Source organism: Triturus cristatus, chromosome 11 (assembly GCF_964204655.1).
Source record: "Triturus cristatus chromosome 11, aTriCri1.1, whole genome shotgun sequence".
NCBI lineage: Eukaryota > Metazoa > Chordata > Amphibia > Caudata > Salamandridae > Triturus > Triturus cristatus.
In genome coordinates this window covers 390,706,124-390,727,841 of record NC_140594.1, presented here as the reverse complement: position 1 = coordinate 390,727,841, position 21,718 = coordinate 390,706,124, and the positions used below count along the sequence as shown (strand labels likewise).

Genomic DNA, 21,718 nt, shown 5'->3' with positions numbered 1-21,718 from the left:
AATGGAAATGTTGTATTCCAGTAACATGGAGATATGTAATATTTAGAGTGATTTTATCAAAATAGAAACAATTGCATAGGGCATCCTAATGAAGTGAGCAACACAGTATAATTGAGAGGCTTCCTTCCAATCTCATGACATATGTAAGAAAAACTATGGGCCTGTTAAGTTAAGTACAGAGTTAACTCCGTCAGGAGGGCAGAGGACAATACCCACTACATACTAAGGGACCTCATCCCGCCAGATTTAGCGCTGTCCTCTGGCCCTGTGGAAAACTCTTTACAGTGACAGGAATTGCTGCCATGGTGGTTCCTGTCTACGCATGAAACACTTGAAGGACGGTACAGTCAGACATGATGGCCGGCTAGAAAACTTTTAAAACAATGTTTGTTTTTCAAAAAGAAACTCCCAGAGCAGGAGTTTGTTTTTCAAAAATAAAGAAACTAATGGTCCCACACGCTGGGAGTTTTTTAACAGGGCGACGTGGTAATTTTCCCTTACAGTCAGGTTTTACTCTAAATAGGGTAGATGGTATAAAGTCCTTCGACGGCCCCTACTTTGTTGGGCGATCAGAGGAAGTAATCAGTCGAGAAGCCACAAGCAAAGGAAAGGAACTGTAACTATTTGAACTGAATGTCATTGGAATATGAATGAATTTTCCTAGTAAATCAGAGAAAGACATATAGGTATCAAAGACAAAAAAGAAAATAAACTCACAGAGATTTTTATTCATTGGCTATAAAGCAGAATATTGTAAGAAATAAGACTCTGAATAAACAGAGACATTTTGTTACCTTCATTCTTGTGACCTACTGATCAATCATTTCACAGTTCCACTTTACTACTCATTTTCCAGACAGAGGATGTGGATCCACTATTGAGGTTTCAAAACTGACTTGGGGTGTTTCTCTTTCAAATACCATTTTCTGGCTGTCGCTCAGACACAGCCTTTGTGCTGGGTGATGGGTCTGGCAGCAGCAGCAATAGTGCTGGCTCCAAGCAAAAGTATCCAAAACAAAGATACAAGTAAGCATGAGACCTCAGTACCTGGCTGTCATCACCCTTTCTGGGTAGTTATCAGGCACAGAAAAAAAGGCAGCCCTGCTTAGAAACTTTGACACCTTTAACAAGAGAAACCTTTGACCTACCGCTTACTTCTACAATCTATTCTGTCGTCACTCAGGAAGAACTAATCAGCAGCCCTTTGCTAAAAAGCACCTCACAGATTTTTGGGGGGTAGCACTTTCTCCATTCTCCCTCACTTTTGGGAGTAAACTAAAGGCTTGTGTTGCCCTTGTGGCAAGCATAGTGACACAAGACAACACATGGCCTTAAGTAGAATTCACTAAGCCACGCAAAGTCACCCTGCGTGGCTCTGCATGGCTTAGTAAATCTAGAGTAACGCAAGGCAGAGCAAATTGCTGCATTGCGTTACCCTGTGTTGAGAAGGTGTTCCATGGGTGGAGCATGGGCGTTTTCATGCATCCCCCTATGGACTTTGACTAAATACCAGATTAACTAAGGTGAGTAAACCTGGGGTTGCAACTAAATGGTGCACCTTTCCAAGTGAGGCGTAATGAGGATAAATATTTATATTCTGCAGCACACATAGAAAGAGGAAAAGAATTGTGTTTGTGCAGGAAGGTGCACCGTCGCACAAGGGTTCCGTCGTTGGCGCTACGCAGCACACAGTGCACCAAAAGACAAAGCAGAAATATGTCATATCTTAGTAGATATGGCACATTACTGCTCTCTCCCTGTCACACAACAAAGCACAGCAAGTTGCCTTGCTGCCTTGTGTTGCATGACATCTTAGTACATCTTCCCCTTGATACATACCCCCCTCACATACACACACACGGAATGCTAGCACAAACATCTGCGGGTCGAACAGAATCCCTATTTTGGCCATCTAAAACGACCTATCTAGAACCTCCATCTTCCCTTCTTCCTGCTCATCAGAGTCTTCTTATGATCTTGATCTTCCCTTTGCTGACTGCCATATCCCTTTGACCCTTTTGTTAGCCATTAACCGTTTCTTCCAGACATCAGCTATCTGAGTTTCTCAAGCCCTTTTTTGCTATCCTTCACTGATCACCTATCCACCTTTACACCCCTCTGCCAATTTTAAGTCCTTATGCCCTTAGATACACCCTCAGACTACTGTGCCAGCATCAGACCATGTATACAGTCAGAGGTCTGTGTGTAACAGTCTCTGAGATTATTCACTTTGCATGCCCTGATTTTTCAGCAAATATTTTCCGGTTCTATACGTGGGGTGAAGAAGTGGGGTTTTCTAGGGGTTGGCAGTATAAGAAGCACAAATAAGAACCATTTGCAAAAGGGATATCCTAATACTCACTAGACTCACATAGGTGTCCTCCTGCTTCTGGTCTTCTTCCTTCATTTTCAGGTCCTTCTGTGACTTTAGGCGTTGGTACTCCTCCTATTCCTGTTCCAAGTCCTCCTTTTCTGGGTTGTTTTCAATCTCCTGATCCGCATCCTGGCACTGGTCTAACTAGTTCTGGTCACCCAGGTACTGGTTTCCTGGATCTGGGAGTCCTGGTTGTAGTTCTTTCAGACCCTGGTATCCCTGGCCCTGCTACTGGCTCAATTTTCTATTAGCCCTTCCTGGGCCTCCAGATCCCGATACTACTGATCCTCATCCTGATCCTACTGGTCCGCTGAGCCTTTATCCACCTAGCCTTATTGTCCTTGCTCTACTAGGGCTGGCACTCCTAGTCTTCCTGGTTCGGTTTTGGGATTGGTTTGGGATTCTCCTTACCCTAGTCCTTGTGGTCCACTTGGTACTGCCTCCCATGGTCCTCCTTATTAGGTCCCTTTGGAAAGGGACTAGTCGTTATGGTCCTGGTCTGGACCCATTGGTCCTCACGCCTCTGGTTGTCCTGGTTCCCCTGCTCCTTGCCAGCCTGGTCCCAATACCCCAGTTCCTAGTCCTCCTCTTGGAAGTTCAGATCCTGAGACCTTGATTCTGACCTCTCTGTCCTCCTAGCCCTCTTCCTGATCCAGTTTATACTAATTCTTCTAGTCCACCTAATCCTCCCCATCTGGTCCCTAGTCATAATGGCCCTAGTCCACCTACTCCTGTCCTGGCTAGTTCTCTGGGTCCTCCGCCAACGTCATGATACACTTGGCCATGGTGCTCCTGCTCGTTGTGATCCTGGGCTAACATGTCCACTTTATCCTGATCGTCCTTGTTCAGGTCATCCTATGCTTAGCTGTCCTTAGACACACGGCTTAGTCATCACGGCTCGTGTCATACTGGCCTACCTTGTCCTGGTCCTTCTCTTCCTCTGCATTCTGGTTCTGCTTGTCCTAGTATGTTCTTTTACTCTGGGCCGCTGTGAACTGAGCGTCCATTTCTGCTTGGTTGTGGCGTCCCTGGTCCTCACTGCCCTGGCCCTCTTAGCTCTTGTCCTGTTTGCTCTGGTTGCCTGGCCAACTCCTCTTTATTCTTCAGGTCCTGTTCTCCCAGTTTTCCTCACTCCCAGTCTGGTTTGCCTAGTAATGGTCTTCCTATTCCTGGTCCTCACAGCCCGTGTTCTCTTCCTGGTTTTGTGCTCACTAGACTTGATCATTTTGTTTCTGGTCCTCCATGTTTGGGTCTCTGTATGCCTAATCCTCTTGGTTCTGGTCCTTCTGGCCATCCTGGTCCTAGCAGGCATTCTTTTCCTAGCGCTTTCTTTTATTTCCTGATCCTCTTGACCCTTGTCCATTTAACCTGGTCATTCTGATACTTCTCACCCTGCTCATCTGATTAACAGTACATCAGTTCCTGGTCCTGCTGGTCCCTCGGTCTACCTGGCCTCATGCGTGCTGGCCCTCTTAGGCCGTGCTCTCTTAGCTCTTGTTTTCCAGCTTTGGATCATCCTAGTCCCTCTGGCTCTTTGCCATGTTCTGATAGTCCTTCTAGCACCGCATCCAATGGCCTGAGCCATCTTGGTCCTGGGTCTCTTTGTTTGGGTCCTTCTGAACTTCGTCATATTTGGGCCTATTCCTCCTACACACCAGGTCCAGTCCCTTATGTCTTCCTGGCTCTGGCTGTTCTGGACAGCCTGATCTTTTTCACCCTGGTCCTGCAACCCCGAGGTCCTGGGCGTTCTGCTGTACTTGGTACTCTGGGCCCTTGTCCTATGGTCATGGTCCCCCGGCACTCCGAGGCCTGTTCCTGGTCCTAATGGTGCTGATCCTTCTAATCCTCTGTGCTCTGGTCCTGGTCCTCCTGGCTCTGGTCCTCCTGGTATTCTTGGTACTGACCCTTTTGCCTTCCTTGCTTATTCTGTCCCCCGGTCCTGTTGGTCTAGATCTTGTTTTCCTGGATACGGTCTTGATCCTCTTGGCCTCGGTCTTCCTACTGCTTGTCCTCGCTGTAACACAAACTCATCATGGTCCTCCTTTATCTGGTCCTGCTAGGCCTGGCCATCCTTTTGCTCATCTTTCTGGCCATCCTGTTCATAGCCCTGTGGGCTGGACATCCCGGCTGTGATCATCCTGGTCCTGATGTCCCTGGTCCTGCTCCTCCGTTTCCTCCTTACCATGGTCCTCCTGGTCCTGTTAGTCCATGTCCTTGATACTCTTGGTCTTATTTCCTATAGTTTGGGTTCTCCTGGACCTGACCCACTTGCTATCTTAGTCTTGGTCACCTTGGTCCTGGTCGTTCTGGTACTTCTTGTCCTATAGCGCTTGTTATCATAAACTTTGCCTTTTGGCCATTATGGCCCTTCCTGGTTCCCCCAGTCTTGGCCCATCTGGCACTGTTTCTTTGTGGTCCTATTGGTCCTAGTCCCCTTGTCCTGGTTCTCCTAACTGTCAACCTCTTATTTCTGGTACTGAAATCCTGGTCCATCTTGTTTCTCAAGTCCTGGCACTCTTAGTCTTTGTCCTGCTGGTTTGGGTTGTCCTTGTACTCCAGGATCTGTTTCTTGTCCAGTTAGTCCTACTGGTACTGCAGCCATTGAAAGGTCCTGTTCATCCAGGTTCTCCCTGTTTTGGGTCCTCCTGATCCTGGTCATTTTGTGTCCTGGTCCTCCAGTCCACCACTGTCCATTCCACTTGGTCTTACAGATTCTAGTTGAACTTCTTATCTCAGAATCTCCTCACCCTGTTCCTACTACTTGTAATGATTGCTCTGCCCCACTTGGTAATTCAAGCCCTAATCCACTAGGTCCTGATCTTCATGACCCTCTCTCTTAACCTTGGTTTTCAAACCTGCTGGTCATGATCCTTTTAGTTTACCTAGTTCCCTTACTTTGATCTTCTGTGTGCACTTGGTACTTCACCCCTCGATCTTCCTAATCCCTGTCCTGCTTATCCTAGTATGCTGGACATACTGGCCATTGCCCTTCAGGACCTGATCACCTTAGTCCTCTTCTATCTGGTCCTGATCCTCCTGGCCCTCTTCCTCCTGCTCCTTGCCTGCATGGCCCTGCAATAACTTGTCCTGTCACAGATCATCCAATCCTTTTAAAATTCTTCTGTTCCTTGATATCCGATTCATGCTAGTCTAGGAAATTCCTGGCCCGGGTTTGACTGGTTGCTATTCTTATGTACTCCTGCCCCTAGTTGTTTGGATCTTGGGTCTCCTGTTTCACAGGCTCCCAGTTCTGGACCTTTTTACCCTCCTCACCCTAATTCCTGTCCTCCTGATCCAGCTCTCCTGGTTTATCTAGTCCCCTCATTTGCCTGTATCTAATCCTTCTGATCCTGATCACCTTGGTCCTTGTCTTGGTTCTTGTGCTACTTTGTCTGGCCCTCATGTATTGGTCTACTGATGCTAGTTCAAGTGGCCTTGGTTTCCCTATGCCTCCTAGTCCCTGGTCCTGCTGCCCCATCTCACTCCTACTAGTCCTTCTGGTCTGCCTATTCTACCTTGTTCTTGTCCATAAGACCATGTGCCCCACTATCATGGTCCTCCGAATAATGGTACCATTGAGCCTGCTATTCCTCTTTCCTCTGGCACTGGTCCTCCTACTTCCTATGCTGTGGGTCACCCTGGTTCATGTAGCGCTTGTCACCCTGATTTATTAACTCCTGGACCTTCTGACCCTCATCACACTGGCCTAGATTTTCTTGTCCTTTATAAGCTCCTGGTCATTCTAATCTAGGGTTTTCAGGTACTTCTTGCCCTCATCCTTTCTGGTTATGGTCATCCTGGTCCAGGTCCTTTTGCTTCTGGCTCCTTGGTCCTCCTTGAGCTGATGTCTGTGGTCTTGACCCTCCTGTCACTGGTCCTTCTCTCCATTGGTTTCCCGGTACCGGTCCTCTGCAGTCTGTCTACTTGGGTCTGCTACTCCTGGCTCTGGTTATCCTTGTCCCTCTGGTTAGTGCGCACACGCCCTCATAGCCATTCTTGTCGTTATGGTCCTGGGTCTTCTGTTCCTCCTACCTCTAGTCCTTCTGTTCCTTTGGGCCATTTCCCACGAGGTCCAGATCTTCTTGTTCCACATCATCCTGGCACACCTGATCCTTCTCACCCTAGTCCTGGCACCTTATATGCTGTTTTTCATTGCCCTGTTTCTTGTCGTTTATTTGTTCCTAGTACCCTCTGGCATTGCTTTTTATTTTTGGCTTCCAGATTTCTTTTACTGAAACAGCACTGTCAAGAACAGAAATGAGGACCCTGTATAAACAGGACCTTAGACACTTAAAACACTGCCAAACATGTTAAACATCAATACTACCATTCCTAAGGTGCACTGTACAGGTGACTAAAATGTCACTGAGGCTAAAGGGGCTGCTCATGACACGGGAATACGCATCAATGCCCTAATCCTACTCTGCTGGGTAAATAGTATGAACAATTACATTTATTCACAGGCAGCAGAGTGAACGCCCCATGTGAATTACCCAGATGCATTACTTACCTGTCTCCTGCTTTCACTTTCCCGTTTCACAGAAGCCCCATCACAGTGTCTCAGTCAATTTTCTGTCTTCAAGTGTCCCAAAGCACTGTGCCCCAAACACCAACTACCTATGGAATGTGACCCCCCCCCCTGCTGTTGCTTGTTGATTGCGGCTGTTTTACCAGATTTGAAATACTAACCAAGCACAACCCCTCTTAAACACAAACCTTAAGGTAGCTCAATGCCTTTCATAAGAAGTCCAAAAAGAGCCCAGCCCTCAAAATTCAAAAGGAGTTACATGAACCTTAATAAAAAATGTATTCTTGTGAGGTAATAAAACATTTATGTAACATGCTTTAAAATCATACTCAGCATTCTCTGCTGACAGCCAAATACTCCCTGACTGAAGCGCAAAATATCTATGTGCCTTATCCCGAAGCTTATGTTTGGTTTCTACTTATTTGACTGTTAAAATAACAAATGTTTCCTTTCAAAATTGATTTGACTTATTTTCATTTGTAAACAGCTTCGCTTAATTCATGCACGTATCTTTTTATAAACTATTGTGCATTTGTATATGCACTTACATTCAAATGCTTCACACATGTTGAATCCCAATTACCAGATGGCTACCACACTACCATTGCCTGGAGTCCCTTTTTTCTTCATGGCCAGCTAAATAAAGGCCTCCATCACGCTATTGATCCTTTCACTGATCAAATTGTACATCATCTCTACTATTTAGTATATGGTGTGCTAAACAGCAGAGATTATGTACTATTTTGCTGGCAGCTGGGTTAATAGCTGAGATTTTGTACTATCTGGCCGGAGGCCAGGTAAATAGACACTTCCATTCAGAAAAGCTCAAATCAACAGGCCTGATTCAAAAAGGTAAACCTACGCTTATGTGTAAGTTTACGATTTGTTCGTATTCACAAAGGTATGTTACAAATAGTAATTTTACGACTGCAGATTGTCGTATTTTTTATGTGCAAAGACTCTGCAATCACAAAGTACTACTCATAACATACCTTCGTGAATACAAAAAATTCGTAAACTTACACAAACGTGTTAAGTTTACCTTTGGAGATCAAGCCCTACGTCCTTTTGTCGGTGCACACAGTTGTAAGCAATGCACTGTTTGACTAAAACTCCATACTGCAGAAACCTCTTAGTCAATCAATCTTGGTACTGTGTTTTTTTTCTTGTCTGGACAACGTCATAAACATTGCTATATGAACACTCTTCAACCTCCTTATGCAAATACCTAATTGCTGACTCGCTGGATAGCATTGTGCCAAAAACAGAGTTCTGTTCTTAAGTTGGACCTTGGTCTTGAAGGCTGTCTATAGAACCTCTCCGACATACCCAAGCTCAACTCTTGCACATTAAATTCTGCACACAATCAACGCTCTGAAATTAAAACGTCATTGAAACCTCTGAGCTACCAAGTGTGATGTTCGAAAACTGGTTCTTCAAACTGGTGTGATCCATTCACACAACTCATTCCCAGCTAACCTGCAAACTACCACCTCATCCAGACGTTCAGGAACACCATCAGAATTCACCCTTCTCTCCAAAATTGTTGCCCATGGTCTTATCTGGCATCTTGGAAACCTCTGTAAAATTGCTTTAAATATCTATCTATCTAGATAAATATCAATATCTATATAATAGATATACACACATTCACATATATACATACTTGCTGTCTGTAAATAAACAAGCTACAGACTTAACACCCTCTTGTGCCTGCATTCAAGGGCTCTCTGTCCTGATGCAGCAGCTACATACAGCAGAAGCTAAAAATAACAAGCATTGGCATAGCCAATAGGTCTCGCCTTTGGGACCGTATAAGTGTTTAGCAATGCAACTCTTGATATTGTTGCACCAAGGATATTCTGCTGCATAACTAAATACTTATAAGGTCCCAAATGCGAGACCTATTGGCTATGCCAATGCTTGTTCTTTATCTGGCTTTCCACATTTGGCAAGCATGTCCCTCATACTCACACAAAAACAATAGAAATGTCACACAAAAGCAACCAGAAAACCTGGCAGCTGTGAGCATATCAAAACTGCACTGCGTTTCAGTATTACAAAAAAAAATTTTTTTTTAAACAACTAGAATTGATTGCTATTGAGCGGCATCACAAAGATTAACTCCCTCTGGAAGCACTAGTGATTTCTTTCTGCTACAGTGTTTTCCTCCTGAAAGCCCCTCTGATCCCAGGAATACCCCAGGAACCGGATATGCCCAGTGACTCCACTTTAAACAAACCCCTAACCCCCACATTCAGAGCATCTCCACGACTCACCTGAGAAGCACCCCTGAAAGTTTTGCATGTGCTCAGTGCTGGTAAACAGAGCGCACAGGGGTGGCCATCTTGGAATGGGCGGAAGTGTGTGGGATCACTACAATCAATCAATCAATCAATCAATCAAGAAATTTGTATAGCGCGCTACTCACCCGGAGGGTCTCAAGGCGCTGGGAGGGGGGGGGGGGCGATGCTGCTCGAACAGCCAGGTCTTCAGTTGCCTCCTGAAGGAGAGGTGGTCTTGGGTGAGGCAGAGGTGGATGGGGAGGGAATTCCAGGTCTTGGCTGCCAGGTAGGAGAAGGATCTTCCTCCCATGGTGGTTCTTCGTATGCGTGGGACGGCGGCGAGGGCGTGGTTGGTCGATCGTAGTTGGCGGGTGGTAGTGTAGAAGGTCATGCGGTTGTTGAGGTACCTGGGGCCCAGGTCGTGGAGTGCTTTGTGTGCGTGGGTGAGGAGGCGGAACGTGATTCTTTTGCTGACGGGGAGCCAATGCAGGTCTCTCAGGTGTCTGGAGATGTGGCTGTGGTGGGGGATGTTCAGGATGAGTCGTACGGAGGCGTTCTGGATGCGTTGGGAGTCTTTTCTGCAGTTTGGCTGTGGTTCCGGTGTAGAGGGTGTTTCCGTAGTCTAGTCGGCTGGTGACAAGTGCCTGGGTGACCGTCTTCCTGGTTTCGGTGGGGATCCATCTGAAGATCTTTCAGAGCATGCGTAGGATGTTGAAGCATGAAGATGAGACGGCGTTGACTTGTCTGGTCATCGACAGGGAGGAGTCCAGGATGAAGCCCAAGTTGCGTGCGTGGTCCGTTGGTTTGGGTGCGCAGCCTAGGGTCGGGGGCCACCAGGAGTCGTCCCAGGCAGATGGTGTTGACCCAAGGATGAGGACTTCCGTCTTGTCTGAGTTCAGTTTCAGGCGGCTGTTCTTCATCCACTCGGCTACTTCTTTCATCCCTTCGTGTAGGTTAGTTCTGGCGGTGGTGGGGTCGTTGGTGAGGGAGAGGATCAGCTGGGTGTCGGCGGCGTAGGAGATGATGTTGAGGCTGTGTCGGCGTGCGATGGCTGCGAGGGGGCTCATGTACACGTTGAAGAGGGTGGGGCTGAGTGATGAACCTTGTGGTACGCCGCAGATGACTTCGGTGGCCTCAGATCTGAACGGGGGGAGGCGGACTCTCTGGGTTCTTCCGGCGACGAACGAGATGATCCACTCCAGAGCCTTCTCTTGGATTCCGACGTTGCTGAGGCGTTGAACTAGGGTGCGGTGGCAGACAGTATCGAACGCTGCGGAGAGGTCCATGAGGGTGAGGGCCGCTGCATCCCCGTTGTCGAGCAGGGTTCGGATGTCGTCAGTGGCTGCGATGAGGGCGGTCTCGGTGCTGTGATTGGCTCGGAAGCTGGACTGTGAGTGGTCGAGGGAGCCGTTCGTCTCGAGGAAGGCGGCCAGCTGTTTGTTGACGGTCTTCTCGATGACTTTGGCGGAAAACGGGAGCAGCGAGATGGGGCGGTAGTTCTTGAGGTCGGTGGGGTCTGCCGATGGTTTCTTCAGGAGGGCGCTGAGTTCGGCTTGCTTCCAGCTCTCCGGGAAGGTGGCGGTGTTGAAGGAGCAGTTGATGATGTCCCGGAGTTGCGGTGCGATGACGGAGTTTGCCTTGTTGAAGACGTGGTGAGGGCATGGGTCGGTTGGTGATCCGGAGTGGATGGTGTTCATCGTCCGGATGGTGTCATCGGTGTTGACTGGGGTCCAGTCGCAGAGGGTGGTGGTGGGGAGCGTTGGTTCTATGGTAGGGTGTGTGGTCTGTTCGACGAAGCTGTTGTGTATGTCTGCGATCTTGTTGTGGAAGAACGTGGCAAGTGAGTCGCAGAGGTCTTGTGAGGGAGTGATGTCGTTGTTTCCGGCGCTGGGGTTGGAGAGCTCTTTGACGATGCTGAAGAGCTCCTTGCTGTTTTGTGCATTGTTGTCTAAACGTTCCTTGAATGCTGTCTTCTTGGTGGTGTGGATCAGCTGGTGGTGTTTGCGGGTGGCGTGCTTGAGGGCGGTCATGTTGTCTGTGGTCAGGTTCTTTCGCCAGGTTTTCTCAAGGGTGCGGCAGTTCTTCTTGGAGTTCTTGAGGTCGTCGTTGAACCACGGGGCTTTCTTGCTTCCGGGCCTGCTGGGATGGGTTTTCAGGGGTGCGAGGTCGTCGGCGCAGTTGGTGAACCATTGTGCGAGGTTGTGGGCGGCTTGGTTGGGGTCCGATGATCTGGCGGGAGGGTTCTGGTTCAGTGATGCGGTGAGCTGGACGGTGGTGATCTTGTTCCGGTTCCTGCGGGGAACCTGTTGCGGGAGGTGGTGAGTAGTGTTCTTTCTGAAGCAGAAGTGGACGCAGCTGTGGTCTGTCCAGAGAAGTCCGGTTGAGTGGCTGAAGGAGATGTGCTTGCTGGAAGTGAAGACTGGGTCAAGCGTGTGTCCGGCGTAGTGGGTGGGGGTGTTCACCAGTTGCTTGAGTCCAAGTGAAGTTTTCAGCACATCTCTGCCCAGCCTGTCCATACTCATAGCAAGACGGCGTGTCTAGAACAGTCAGAGGGCCACCCACTCGCACGCATCAATCATTAGCTATTGGCAGGTAGTGACTCCTTCTACACATACCACCACCGCCCATTTCATGATGGCCACCGTTAAACATCCATATTCCATATTCTAGAACCTCAGCTATGAGGTGAGCGCGAAAAAGCCTCTATGTAGCTCTGGCGCAGGCAGCCAGCCAGCCGAGGGGCATGCTGTAGTCTATGCTGTACCCTTCATTTATTCTGACAGACTATCAGAGAGAGCTGAAGCTAAGCACATACCCGGTATGATGTGACTGACCTCCAGATAGCACCTAGCTCCTTAAATGACAATATTAAAGTGCAGATGTTAATTATCTCTGTACGCCTGTATGCTCCTGAGCTGTGCCTGTGCTCTCCCATTAAATGTGTTGCACATCTGATGAAAAGTGCTACTCTAACACTTGAGTTAAAGTTGTGCAGCACCTGTCCATTTAAAGTACTGACGTTGATAGCAAAACAGCAAAAAACAGCAAAGCCAATAGTATCGCTCTTTGGACCTATAGGATTTGCCAATGCTATGTAGCATTGACAACAAGTGCGCGCGCCGCGCGAGTGGTGCGTGCGCGAGATGGCAAAAGTAGACTGGCGAGTGGTGTGTGACGCGATGCGGGGCTGAAAGCTTGCGGATGCGCGCGTGCACCCTCACGTGAACGCAAGCGCTAGGCCAGCCAGAAGCACTTTGAAAACTCACCTACAAATTGTCTCTCCGAGCAGCGCATGTGCGCTGACTCAGTGAGACCTAAAAGGAGTAGGGCAAAAAGGAACAAAGTTCTGTGGATTGAAATAAAGGGAAGGGATACAGAAAGAGACAGCAAAGGATAGGAAGATGGAGAGCAAAGAAATAGATGGCAGTGCTGCTGCATATGCTCCACATGTTTTGTCTATGAGGGACCATGTGTGCGTGAAGCATGGGCTGCTGCTATCTATAATGTACCTGGTATGTGTGCAATAGTCAGATGTGGCAAACTTTCAGACAAGCATTGGTAATGGCAATAGGTTCAAGTTAAAGGAATGCTGTGTGGTAATGTGAAACATTACAAGTAAATAGCATTGGGTTAGATATGCATTTGTGTAGAAGTAAAAAACTGTAGACTAATATAGGTGTAGGTTAAAAGGGCTTGTGATATTTGCACTGTCAAGCCAGATCTAAAAATCATGTAGGTTAATGACTGCCCTCCTCCTATCTGTGCTGCTGCCAGAGGAAAAACAACATAAATGATCTAGTTATCTAAGACATTTGAATAGCATTCCAATGCCATGGATAAAAAATTATCACAGGAGGGCAAGCACCTTTTTTGTGGGTGCACACAACTTCTACTTAATCAAAACATGTACTCTTGGCTCCTAATATGTTGGCGGAGCCTCAGCTCCTCTCTAATGGTGCGCACATTATTGTATGGCGATAGATGCACTGTCAAGCCAGACCATAAAAATGTAAATCTGTGAGAGAGGGCGAGAGGCTCTGGAGGGGATGCGGCCATGGGGTCCATCAATAAGCAGCCTTGGATACGGTGGGTCTATGGAGAGGGATAGGGCTTTGTTTCGGGCATTGCCTCAGCAGCCACTCCTACCCTCCACTAAACACAAATACTGATGAACCAGACTCTTGTCAATACAGGGAGATTTCAAAAATACGTACTGGATCCCTTCAAGAGCCTTCACTCGTTACTTTCTGTGGGAGGGGTGTGGCACAGCAGCCAGGGTGGCTGACCACGCGGCTCAGGGTTCGATCACCGGCGGCAGCTCAGCCCAGCACCATGTGACACTGGGCAATAGCTCGCTTAATCTCTCTGATGGCCCCCAGTGCCTTGAGACCCTTAGGGGTGATTAGTTTGCGCTTTACAAATATCAGGTTATTATTATGTTCAATCTTACCCTGTGCTCACTCTCTGATACTGGCTCTTCACCGCGGGGACCATGTTGAGCGCTCTGATATCATGTGACACACAACGGCATCGTGTGAGTTGACATGTCTGAACAGTGAATTGTAAAGGATGATTTTCACCGTCCAAAATGATTGCATTTGTCAAAGCTTGTTTGCATTTTCGTGATCGCTCACCCACTCCACATAGTTCAGGTTGTTCCTTGCGTGTGTGAATAGCTTATCGAGTCTAGAGAACCGACGACAACCGAAATCAGCTCACTTAATCGCGAGACCTCCCTCTGTCCCATGTCAGGTGTGAACTTTTCATCATTCAAAGATCTCAATCTGTCCCACATCACGTGCGAATAGCTCACAACGTTCCATTTTTCCTTTGCATTCTGATTCCTGACGTCCCTGAGGTTTTTTATCAGAAGGTAAAACATACTGGTCCCAGAATGCAAAGCGAGGCAAACTCACATGAATCACTTGGGCTTCCCTCGCACTCCATGTAGACATCGTCATCCGAGCCTTCCTGAGGAAAACAAGATGTAAGAGAGGAGGCACTTTAGTGCAGACTCGCATGCAGCTTCATATGCAGTACACTTAGCCACATTTTGTTTACCTTCTCGGAAATCGGCAGCAAGTACAAATCTGTGGTGAACAAAGAAAGATATCAATGAATGAACGAGCAAGAGAATAAACAGGATCATTAAACTGCATTACTTTCTCAAATTTTTCTTCTTCCCATTCCTTTCTATCGTGAGGGCGAACTCCACTTCTGAGACAAGCGCATCTCTACTTGGAAAACTGGGGTGCCCAGCAGGCCCGGTTCTAGAGGGTGGGCCGGGTGGGCCAGGCCCACCCAAACATGAGCCCGGCCCACCCAAACATGAACCTTAGCCCACGCAGCAACCTCAAGAAGTCCAACAGAAAATGGGCACTATAATTTAAAACGTTCCTCTGAACTTTCTTTTTCTACGAGTTGCGTGATTGGGCCTGGGCTCTTTCGCACAGGCACCCCCAATCACACATCTCCTTTTAGAGAGGTGAGCTGTGTCCCCGCCCACTCGTGCAGGTAGAATAGGGGCATGGCGAAGGGTGCAAATCCTTTCTTTGGTACCGTGTAACAGATCCATGCTGCGTGGATATTTTCTTCTCTATTCAGTGCTGGAGAAAAGGAGTTCGTTTATGCTGTTTAACCTTTCCTGACCCATTCAGCTGCTTATCAGATTGGGCTATGACACAGAGTCCAAAGGGTGCAGTGGGAGCAACGTGGATGCTTGGAAAATGTGTGGCTATTTGTTCTTATTTTTTTAAATCTGTGGGGGCCTTGCAAGAAACATATTTTGTGTAAGCAATGTATATTTCATTTAAATCGTTTGTATCATTATCATGACTGGCTCTGTGATGGTTGCAAGGCAACTATTAAAATGTCCAGATAACTGTGGTAATTAATGATACTGCTGGAGAGCAATCTTTTGTTCGTTTGTAGTTTTAAAATGCAGATAAACTGTAACTGTAGTTTATGTGGATAGCTCAGTGGGTTACTGCCTTTGTTATATGCAGTTCTGGGGTTACGGTCCTAACATAGGACAGTGACCAATGAACTGTCATAAAAGAGCTGCATACAAACCTGAATGGTATAATTAGAACTTATTTTTTGTGTCTGTTGCAATATAGTTAGAATTGTCCGTCTTTCATTATTCTAATGTTGCTATAAAGAGTTTGTTTGGGAGATATACATTTTAATCAGTAAAGCCAACCCCCAACCTCTGGGGTATGCTTTAAATCCTGAGGTTGTGCTTCTCCAGACCTAAACCTCTTAAAACATACAGCCCACCAGTATGGATGACGTGATAACTACACCTGGTAATCCTCATTGGCTTATGTGACACTCCCTATAGTCTTATTTAAATACTTGTATGAATAATTGTCTCTGCATGATGTGTGCATGGTGTAAAGTACTGTGAAACCCTACACTACGAGTAGCGCTATACAACAAATGAAATGTATATGAGAGAGGGGCTACGAAGAAATAATGGGCACTGTTGGAGGGTGGCAGTGAGGGAATCAGAGGAGGAGGTCATGGGGAGTGTGGCTTTGGAGCGATGAGGGCCACTGGTGGAGGGTGGTAGGGAGGGAGTCTGAGGAGGAGATCATGAGGGGGGGGCTACAGAGAGATGAGGTGCACTGTTGGAGGGTGTTAGTGAGGGAATCCAAGGAGGGGGTTATGGGGGAGGGGCTATGGAGCAATGAGGGCCACTGGTGGAGGGTGTCAATGACATCATCCGAGGAGGTGGTCATGGGGTTTAGGGGGGGGGGGCTACAGAGAGATGAGGGGCACTGTTGGAGGGTGGCAGTGAGAGCATCTGAGGAAGAGGTCATGGGAGGGCTTTGGAGAGATGAGGGGCACTGGTGGAGGGTGGCAATGAGGGAGTCTGAGGAGGAAGTCATGGGGCGGGGCTACGGAGAGATGAGGGGCACTGGTGGAGGGTGGTAGGGCTCGATTCACAGAACTAACTTAAGACAAAATCCTAAACTTACTACCATTTTGGTATTCACAGAAGGCACTTACTCATTGATGTGTAAGTGCCTTTTGTGAATACCAAAATGAGTAAGTGCCTTCTGTGAATACCAAAATGGTAGTAAGTTTAGGATTTTGTCTTAAGTTAGTTCTGTGAATCAGGCCCGTAGTGTGGGAGTCTGATGAGGTCTCGAGGGGTAGAAGCTACAGAGAGGTGAAGGGCACTGTTGGAGGGTGGTAGTACAGGTATCTACAGAGAAAGAGGTTAGTGGTGGGGCACCAATAAAGACTTTCGCACCAGCGGCCGGCCCTGTCATGTCCTTTCTGTTATTGTTTATTTAATTAAAAGTCGGGTCATTAGAGCCACTGTGGAACATATTTTAAAGTGTGTGCTAATTATATTTACAGTTATATTCAATGTTTTGAGTTTGAGGGTGATTTTACTAATTTTTTTACCGAGAATAATGAAAAAGGAGCCAGATGGTGGCTGATATGGGGCTGGGGACAATGGTCAGCTGTGAGATAAGGTGCACAAGACATGGATGGTAGAAAATGGATAATCAGGCCTGGAAGGGAGGGTGCTGCAGAGTCCGGGGTCAGGTGGAGATAGCAATGAAGAGAGATTCTTTCTGATGGCTGGCAATGAGGGAGGCTGGGTAGTGTTACTTGCCTGATAGTCCCACCTCAGAAACCTCCTCTTCCCATCAAAGGGACCTTACATGGGATGTATTCCAAAAAGAAAAATGAAGCATTTCTGTTTCATTTTCTAAGAGAAGGCAGTGGTATGCGGGACGACTGCCTGCTCTTAAAAAATATTTTCGCATCCATTCACAAAGGGAAAGGGGTCCCCTGGCGACCCCTTCCTCTTCCAGAGTGACTTACCACCTACTTGAAGTAGGTGGTAAACTGCGAGTGTTTTGCGACTGCAATGCGGTCGCAAAACAATGATACATACAAATGTGGCTCGATATTAGGAAGGGACGCCCTTTGAATGCCTTCTTCCTATTACCGTCTTGCACAATAGCTTTTGTACATGCGAGCAGGGCAGGGGAGCAGTGGTGTGCCCAATCCTGAGTGCGCGAAGACTGTTTGGCCACATAAGCCTCTGGCTGTGCGGTGTCCTGACCAATCACAGTGCTGCTTGTAGTGTTGTGAGTGGCTTAGGGGAGGGAGCCTGGCTGCCGGATTCCTGTTCCTGGTTTAAAAAAATAAATGTTAATAAATTAAACGTCCGCCGCTCCGGCTTGGAGGCCATAGACTGAACATACTGACCGCTTCTAGCTAATTCACAGGAAACTCTAACTCATACTGTCACTGTGTGTCACCGTTGTTCGAATGACGTTAATGCGAATCCATTGACCATGTTGTTGATTTGTTTATTTTTGCAAATAAAAAGAAATTTAAAAAAAATAAAAAAATTAAAATAAATTAAACGTCTCTGCCCGGGCCCCGCCCAACCCACTACTCCGCCCTGTGAGTCATGCTGGTCGCGACTGCCGCAGTGGCCCACCTGAATGCACCCTTGGTCCACCCAAAGAAAAATTCCTGGAGCCAGGCCTGGTGCCCAGTATCACTGTGTGCAAAGTCAGGTAGGCCGACACGAGTTACCTTTACATTTCCGAGCCCTGCGCATGCGTGGAGTCACGGAGACACAGCCAGGGTGAGACACTGACTGACTCTAATATGGTGCCCAATGAGTGAGGGGTGGGGATTACAAAGTAATGCCACTGAGGGTGAATGTGTGTGTCCGTGTGTGTGGTATATTCAACTCACAATATGGGAAATGGACCGATTGTTAAAGTGTTGGTAAACATCGTCGTCAAAGTCAGAGACTACAGCGCTACAAAGCCTGATCCCCCAATTCTGTTTATATACTTTTGAACACATGTATTTACTTTCGTCCTCTGTTTAAATTACCACAGTGGCCATTAAGGTGCCTTGAAGTTAGAATAGTAAATACGCACTTCATATGGTCAACGACAGGTCGTCGTATAAATCATAGAATCTGTAAGGGCTTAGAGAGGAAACATCTACAGGTCTCCGCACATTCTGCCTCATTCACTAGTGAATTCTTAGAATGAAGACGCTGAGCTCTCCAACAAGGCAGTCCAGAGATCTGTTGTGAAACTTGCTGGTGGCAGCAATGGACAGGAGTATGAACCTATCAGGGAAAGGGGACTTGCTAAGATTGAGTTGTTCTCTTGTTGTGTGTTGAAATCGTGGGCTATGAAGACCAATGGTCATTTGTCTTTTTGGGCAAATCTTTTTATTGAGCTTAAACCTCTGAGGTCATTGGCCATCAAAATTTCAAACAATACAAACATACATAGCAAAGCAATTATATCTCATAGATAAGCCTACACAAGGCAATCCAGGCTTGCAATAGGCCGTAACCCATATCCCCCATCAACCTCCCCACTCCTTCCGATCCCCAACTTGAGGAGGTACAACCCTCTCTCCCCAACTCACCCACCAAGTCATAGCTCACAAGAATATAGTGCCACATCTCACCTCCTCCCCCCCCCCGCACAAAGCTCAATTAAAAATACTCAATGCCTTCCAGTGGAGATGCAATACTGACAGGGCGCACCCCTGCAGAGCACACCATATACAGGTCTCCATCTTGCCTCATAGGCATGGTGGGTACCGGAGCAGCGTCATTTTAGCTTCACCCATAAACGTCACAGAAATGTAAATCTTCATGTGCATTCAACACTTGATATACTCACTGTGTCTTAACGTCATTAATGAGAGTGGAGTATTCAACTATATTTCTGGAGTGTCTCATTGTAGAATGTTAGAGATTTATTAAAGTACACACATTAATGTTCAAGTTAATCATGAAATCGTAGTTCTCGTATGTATTTACACGTATACTTTAAGTTGTGCAACCTTTAGTTGAATTTGCATTACACATATAATCATGACTCATGCTTAAGGTACCCTCATATACTCGCTATAATACTGTGACCTATATCTAAATGTCAGGTGCACATTTGTATTACTAAAGTTAGCATGACCAAAGGCCTTAAGTTTTTGGGCTTCCGTGTTTTACCTTCGATGTGAAAGTTTATGTTTTTGAATGTTGTCTCCTCTGCAGATGCAGTTTCAAGGTTTCATTAGTTAGAGAAGGACGCATTGTGTATTGTAGAACTAGTGAGGTACAGAAGGAAATCTTTGCAAGAAGGAGGTGTGCTAACGAAGTAGGAGACCGGTTGCCATGACTGAAACGGATGCTCAAGGTCACCCTGATGTTCAAATTGGAAGCTAGGAGAATTGAAGGATATAGACAACTTCTACAGTGAAGACGATAGAATTTTACTGGAGATAATGATGTAGATATTGTGTGTGTTAATAGATTTTCTTTGGCATACTTGTGTATAGGCAGCAGGATCGAAACATGCAATCGAATCATCAGATTCTGTTTCTCATTTTCTGCATTGCAGCTACTGAACCCCTCATATGCTTCTTGTTTTGAGGAGAAATTTAGTTGGGCGCTTTGGATTCCCATTAGTAATTCTGTATTTTTACATTATGTTTCTGCGACTCATTTATAACAGCTTGGCTTTGAGTCTGTAATAAGCCTTTTAAACTTTCCGATGAGCTCAGACTTTTATTGTATGGTCATAAAGACTACACTGTAATCAGGAAATTAAATTGATGTTAGCCCCCTTTTACCTCTCAGGCTACTACAAAAACCTATTGACCAGAGACAGATGGTAAGAAAGGCCCAGTGCCCTCTTAGTACCATTCACATTACTAGTCAGGCATTCTACGGGTAAAAGGAACCAGAGTCTTTGATACCACTCAGTGAGTGGGGGACTGGTTGTACTTTTCCAGTTCAAAGCTATGGTCATTTTGGTGCCCCCAAACATTGCAATATCATATGGCATTTCTGCTTCTCCAATGGCCATAAATCAATCATTTGAAGGCCCAGTGGCATCGTGTATGATGTAAAAGGTATCTGAAACCCAAGAATGTCCTTGAGAATGTGCACTACTTGTTCCCAGAAAGGCTGAACCTTAGGACAGGCCCACCAAATGTGCAGTGTCTCTCTGACTGTCCCGCAGCTCCTCCAGCATATAGCGGATACAAGGTGGTACATGCTGTGAAGTGGGGATGGTGTATAATGCCACCGAAACAATATTTTGGAATGTATTTTTCTGCACAGGACTGAAAAGGAAGAAGAGTGGATATCCCTTCCCAGACATTCCCATTGCTTAGGTGTGATCCATTTTCCCAGGGCAGGTTCCTATTCCTTGTTGTGTTTCCAGACAGTAGGTAAGTCCTGCGCTAAAATCAGCTTGTAGAGGCTGGAAATTGAGCCTCTTGTGTCTACAAGAATTGAGAATGCTTTCTCAAATACGGTTTTGTCCCTGGTGTCCGCGGCACGAATGATGGGGTTAGGGATCCAATGCTCGGTCTCTGTAAGGTCAAAACCAGCCATACACTGCAGGAAGGTCTTGGGGGCTGTCTTATCAAACATATAAGAGATCATATGGCACCTTGACCTCCCTCCAAAGTCAGAAAGCAGTACCTTCCAAAGCAGGTATGAATGCAGGGTTATAGTGGATGAGAGTGTACGGGAATGGATAAGTTGTCATCCCTCATATTGTGTCATAGTTATCCAAGGCTCACAGTGTGGTACTCACGGGGGTACTGAGATAGCAGTTTGCAGATTTGCAGATTTCTGTGGCTAAACAGACAGGGTCCAAGAGGGGACGGCGAGTGAGGGCATGGTCCATTTAACGCCAATTCCTCACAAAGTCGAGTATTGACCATTCAATTCCATTACGATTCTCAGTTGCTTAACAGCGTGATAGTAATACTGGGTGCTGCCACCCCTCTCCCCCCCAGAGGCTGAATTGGTAGCTTTTGAGAAATCCTAGGTGTTCTGCCCCTCCATATAAAGCGTAGCAGTTGTTGTTGAATGTATTTTAAAGGTGCCCGGTCAAGCCAAATTGGCAGTGCTTGGAACATCTCTAGTAACTTGTGCAGAATAGACATTTTAATTGCAATGATCTTGGCAGTCCAGGTGAGGAAAAGACTCCCCCATGAGCGCAAGTCCCTTTTTTTTTTATACCTGTCAGAAGTGGGGGTAGTTAATAGAAAACAAATCTCCAGGGGAGGCAGATATTCTAACTACAAGATATTTAATAGACTTTTTAGCCCACATCAAATGAAATAAAGCTTTCTGCATTTCTGCTTCAGTAGCTGGCAAAGCAAGATTCAGCATCTCAGATTTTTCGTAATTTAGTTTATACTCAGAAACGTTTTCAGAAGAGTGGAGTAGAACTAACGCACCCCTGTCATGTGTCCCTGTGGAGCCCAAACGGTGCTGAGATCTGTCCATTCAGAGTCACTCTCGCTGTTGGCCGTGCATAGTTGGAGAAGATCATTCTCAAGAAAACAAGGCTAAAACCTGTTTTCAATAAGGTGAGGCACAGAAAGGACCAGTCCACCAGGTCAAACGTCTTTTTCAGCAGACAGAAGACTGCTCGTATTTTCTTTACATTAGTTTTTTCATCAGGTGCACTGTGGCACGTATATTATCACAAGTCTGGCACC

General features: G+C 46.6%; 1 protein-coding gene across 2 annotated transcripts in view; it reads right to left on the bottom strand.

The window, feature by feature from the left end:
• Positions 1-21,718, bottom strand: part of SH2D6 (SH2 domain containing 6) — a 265,219-nt gene that overhangs the window by 63,987 nt on the left and 179,514 nt on the right. For both annotated transcript variants that reach the window (XM_085633547.1, XM_085633548.1), the window contains 2 exons: positions 14,249-14,277; positions 14,104-14,158 (listed from right to left, as the gene is read on the bottom strand). In XM_085633547.1, the coding sequence (XP_085489673.1) occupies positions 14,104-14,158; positions 14,249-14,277 (84 nt within the window). The remainder of the gene's footprint in view (positions 1-14,103; positions 14,159-14,248; positions 14,278-21,718) is intronic.